The sequence below is a fragment of the Alosa alosa genome, chromosome 10, assembly GCF_017589495.1.
Source record: "Alosa alosa isolate M-15738 ecotype Scorff River chromosome 10, AALO_Geno_1.1, whole genome shotgun sequence".
NCBI classification, from domain to species: domain Eukaryota; kingdom Metazoa; phylum Chordata; class Actinopteri; order Clupeiformes; family Clupeidae; genus Alosa; species Alosa alosa.
The window spans coordinates 33,223,586-33,228,585 of record NC_063198.1 but is presented as its reverse complement, the minus strand read 5'-3'; the positions used below and the strand labels follow the sequence as shown (position 1 = coordinate 33,228,585).

The window sequence follows — 5,000 nt, the reverse complement described above, 5'->3', positions numbered from 1 at the left end:
CAGTCACACTCTCTCTCACAGACACACACACACACACACTCTCACAGGGTGTTATGGCATCCACCATTACTCACTCACTCTCACACACACTCAGTCACACTCTCTCTCACACACACACACACACACACACTCTTACAGCTACACACATACACACACACACACAGTCTCTCTCTCACAGCCAAACACACACACACATTCTCCCAGCCACACACACACACACTCTCTCTCACAGCCACACACACACACACACTCTCTCACAGCCACACACACACACACACAGACACACGTGATTTGGTGATGAGTACTAAGCTGTAGTCTGGGAGTGTGTGTGTGTGTGTGATTTGGTGATGGGTTCAGAAGCTTGTCTTTGTGTCATGTTGCAGTCTGGCCAATCACAGCGCTGCGTTGTGGTCAGCTGACTGGCTGTGCCGTGGCCAGAGAGAGCAATCCTATCCTTCCTCCGCATCCTCCTTCCTGTTTGCCCTCATATCGCCTTACCGCAGCATAAAACATTCATTACGTTATTCCACTGTAAATAGTTTATTGACAAACATAATGAGAAATGCTAAATATTGAGATTTTACAGAACATATCATGATGGATACGATTGGGGCTGGGGTGTGAGTCTGTTTTCATAAAAAACTTCTGCTCTCCTCTGCCTCTGAGCACAGCTGTGTAAGATAACCGTGTGTGTGTGTGTGTGTGTGTGTGTGTGTATAGCAGTGGGAGCAGGAACACCAAGTGTGTGTGTATGAAGCATCCTTTTATTGTAATGATTTTAACTTGTCTTTTAACTTCACCAGCTTCTCTAAAGGGTTACGGTCTCTACTCTAAATCTGCAGTATGTACAATGTGTGTGAATCAGTTGTAGTGTTTCTCTAATCTTTAAACACCCTGAGGTACCTGGAAATACAAGCCTGTATTGAAACATTTGCAAGAGAACTGGATTAGCTCCTCAGATATATTTTAAACAAGTGCAACAGCACCACCTGTAGGTGTGTTTGTGCAGAACACCCTGCCTCTGCCCAGGTGTCCCGATGGGCTGCTCTTGTTTTGGATGTAAATCCACTGGACACTCCATACCATTTTCTGCTGCATACCAGAGCACACTGCAAGAAGGACTAAACTATTCCTCTACCCCTGGTGGATCTGTTTTGCTTCTGTAAAATCGACTGTTTTTGATTCTCTTCTCCTGTATGTCCTTGTGGACGGTATGAAGGCTGATTTAATGTAAATTCTACTGATCGCCTGTTCAACACTGAGGTTTTATTAATGACAGTTGTACATCCTAATGTGAACGTAGCAGCAGAGTGGGGCAGTGGTGTTGGGAGCAGAGGCCCGATGACTACCCTGACCATGACAACCCTGACCATGACAACCCTGACCACACAACAAAACACAGCACGACACGAGACGACACCACACCACACCACACCACACCACACCCCACCACACCACACCACACCACACCACAACACACAATAGCACAACACAACACAACAGGACATGACACAGCACCCCACCACACCACAACACACCACACCACACCCCACCACACCACACCACACCACAACACACAATAGCACAACACAACAGGACATGACACAGCACCACACCACAACACAACAAGACAACACAACAACACAACACAACACCACACAACACACTCAGTAGAATCTGCTAAGAAGGACAGACGATGTTGTGATGATGATGGTAATGATGATGATGATGATGACGCTACTAATGGTGATGATGATGATAGTTTGTGTTGTTTTTTTATCTGTAAGGCTACATGTGAAATGTGTTGTTTTGCCAATAATTTCAAATATCTCCAAAGGAATGTATCTCTGGGCTGTCTCCATGGTTCCAGTGGGTTCTGTGTAGGTTCTGGTTCCGCTACCGCTGGGCCGGGTCCAGCCCACAGTCAGCTGGAGAGCGCGCTCAGTACACAGGTGTGTTTCCTGTAACCGTCGATGATGAACCTCAGCATAACAGACTTGATTTAACAAAGAATTAAGAGCAAGACTCTGACCCACTCAGATAACCAACTCCAACCCTTTTCAATAAATCTATTTGGTCTTGTATGTGTGTGACAGAGTGACTTCCTTCACTAGCTCTGTACCCCTCATATTCACTTACATTTTCAGCCACAAATGACAACACCGCTTTAGTTTTTAGTTTCAGGAGACTTTCAAACTGTTTTCTGATGCTGTATGAAGTTGATCTTCTTAAGTGCTAAGATTATGCAAACGGTTTACCTTCAGTTCTAGGGATGAAGAGAAATCTGCTTTATACTTTCAACATGTCCTTCTATCTTTATATTGAAGTAATTGTGTCTTATTAATGTGAACCGACAATCTAACAGACGTCCAATTTCATCGAGCACGAAAGTAGCGCTCACTAACACTTATGATCCGTCTTTCAACAGACAGCTAAAGGCCAGCTATGTGCGCATTATAATAAAAAAAAATCCGTTGCACAACATCAGATGTTTTATGGAGAAATAAATAGACCCCATCAAACCTCACACTTTCTATTATTAGTGCGGGGAAGCATCGCTCCGATGCAGCGCAGTGCTGTGTGGTTTTGGGTAAACGTTCGCCCATCCTATCTCCTTTAAAGGACTGTGTACTCTACTCTAAATTTGGGCATGCGCTCGCGATGGATTTCTTGGAATGTCCAAGCATCCCAGACGGATGATGAGAGGCGAGGACGTCGCCCGAGTCTGCCTCCGCTCCGCACCCGTGTACCGGCCCGGCAGGATTGGAATCACCTGAGCGTGCTTCCACTGGAATACCAGGGAAACCAGGAGGAGATACGGACAGTCCCAGAGGAGTAAGAGTTGTTTTCTGTCTCTTTGGAGAAGATTTGTTTTCACCACGAACATGTCGCAAGACTACTTGAACCGGAGGAAAGTGCGGGGACTGACCAAGTTAGGACGCATGGTGAGCGAGGACCCAGACATCGACAATCTGCTTTCCAACCTGTCCCCCGAGGAGCTCGAGGAGGTGGAAAAAGAGGTCATGATGGTCCCAGGGCCCGACCCCAGTGAGATCACTATCGTAGACCAAACGGATTCCACCAAAAACAACGCACGGGGAGCAAAATCGGACGCAGTCGGTAGTGACTCCAGGAAATCCCTTCAAAGAAATATGTCTGTTGAGGTATGGCCAAGGTATCAAATGCCACTTTCAGCACACCTGTGACCTGACAGTAGCTAGTCAGTACACACGCATCATGTTCTGAATCAATACACTGTCTTATTGGGCCTGCAGGTGTGGGTTGAGTGGGTTTGTCATTCGTATAGGCTGAAGATATGGCCTAGGCCTACTAGGATGTACTGATACTATACTGCATGTTTAACTTAATTAATAAAGAACACTGTGATCGTGATGTCGTACGATCGAAAACTTTTTTACACTCAGACAACAGCTTGTATCAAGTGGATTAAATAATGAGCCAACATGACATTCTAAACCATTCTAAGCGGATTTTCTGCACTTGATGGTTAATCGGTGCGTCATCCAGTGGACATTCCCACGCCCAGCACGTCGCCCCTGGTAGGCCTTGTGATGACGGCGATGATCCGTTGGGCCCGGGGTTAGTGATACCCGCCACTAATCCGTTAGGCCTCTGATGTAGCTCCCTACCCAGATCTTCCAGCACTACTAACTCAGACTAACATGTGAGAAAGATGCAAATAGATAGATAGATAGATACTTTATTGATCCCCAAGGGAAAATTCAAAATCACCAGGACTTAAGCTTTAACGTTTGTAATGCAACTAATGGTGTATTTTCTCCCTCTTATTAGTCTTTAGCATAGCTTAACATCTTTTTGAGCAGTAGCCTATGATATTAGCCTATACATGTACATAGTCAATAGAGGGATTGAGGGAAATAGTCGTAGTCATAGTATTGTGTGGTTCCATCCATATGCCAGGCATGAGGAAGACGGATTAATGCGCAGTTATAATCTTTGGGTTTCACGGTTTCCTCTCCGTCTTGAACTGGCTCTGCATCAGAGCTGACCCCGAGCTGACCTGCTGGTCCTTTCATCCTCCATCTTGTGTTCAGGGCAGGGGCTCATTAAAACCCTTAACATGACGTCAGCCATGCTGCTGGTCCTCTCCAGAGTGGGAAGAAACATGTTTCAGTAAACAGCGGTGGAACACATGCCCTGCCAGGGACCTTTCAACTGCCAGATATTTCCCCAAGTCAGAACACTTAAGCATTTATTCTACGTGGCCGTTAGTAAAAAATGCAGTGGTGTTCCCTGTGTGTTTGTGAGGAGTGTTGTAGGAGGTCGAGTGCGGTGCACCGCGGTGCGCTCGCGCTCTGTGAGTCCTGCATGCAGGAATGCCGCGGGTGATTGCCCCAATGCGCACTGCCTTTTAAGGCCACGTCTGCCAGGGCCGCGCTTCGCACGGCAAAACACTCAGGGACTCGCAAATCAAACATCGAGTCGCGGTTCACATCTCCGCACTGTATAATGGCTTGCTATGCATAGTGTAAACAAACACAGCTGAACTGAGAGAGCAACCCACTGCACACCAACTTATGTAACTAAACTAACAGTTTCATGGTATGGCGCTATACATTAACCATGAAATCAAAGTATACAAGTACACAGATGAAATGTAATGACTTGATGGTATTATTACAGACATACAGTAGGCCTATATGGTCACAAATGAGAGAGATTTGTGACATAACTGTGAACTGAACATTATTTCCAATAATGTCTAAAGATTGCCAATGAATCTTTACACAGCATGAGTAATAATCATGTAAATAATGTCATTGATGGGTGTGTGGTCTTTACTACTGAATCCTCCACACACACACATACACACACACACACACACACCCAGCCAGGTTCAGATTCAGAAGCTAGAAGCTATCTGCTTTGACCAGCCGTTTTTGCTGGTGTGTGTTTGCGTGTCCACTGAGCTGTGGTGTGTTTGCTGGTGTATGTGTGTGTGTGTGTGCGTGTCCACT

General features: G+C 45.9%; 2 protein-coding genes across 2 annotated transcripts in view; both read left to right on the top strand.

The window, feature by feature from the left end:
• The window catches only part of shisa4 (shisa family member 4), a 12,724-nt gene extending 11,479 nt beyond the window's left edge, over nt 1-1,245 (top strand). Inside the window, 1 exon segment of the mRNA XM_048253784.1 lies at nt 1-1,245. This exon segment is cut by the window's left edge and continues 887 nt beyond it. The gene's annotated coding sequence lies outside the window, so the exon portion shown is untranslated.
• Nucleotides 1,246-1,547: 302 nt separating this feature from the next.
• The window catches only part of lmod1b (leiomodin 1b (smooth muscle)), a 9,510-nt gene continuing 6,057 nt past the window's right edge, over nt 1,548-5,000 (top strand). The window contains 1 exon segment of the mRNA XM_048253779.1: nt 1,548-3,164. Coding sequence (XP_048109736.1) covers nt 2,886-3,164 — 279 coding nt within the window. The 5' untranslated portion in view covers nt 1,548-2,885.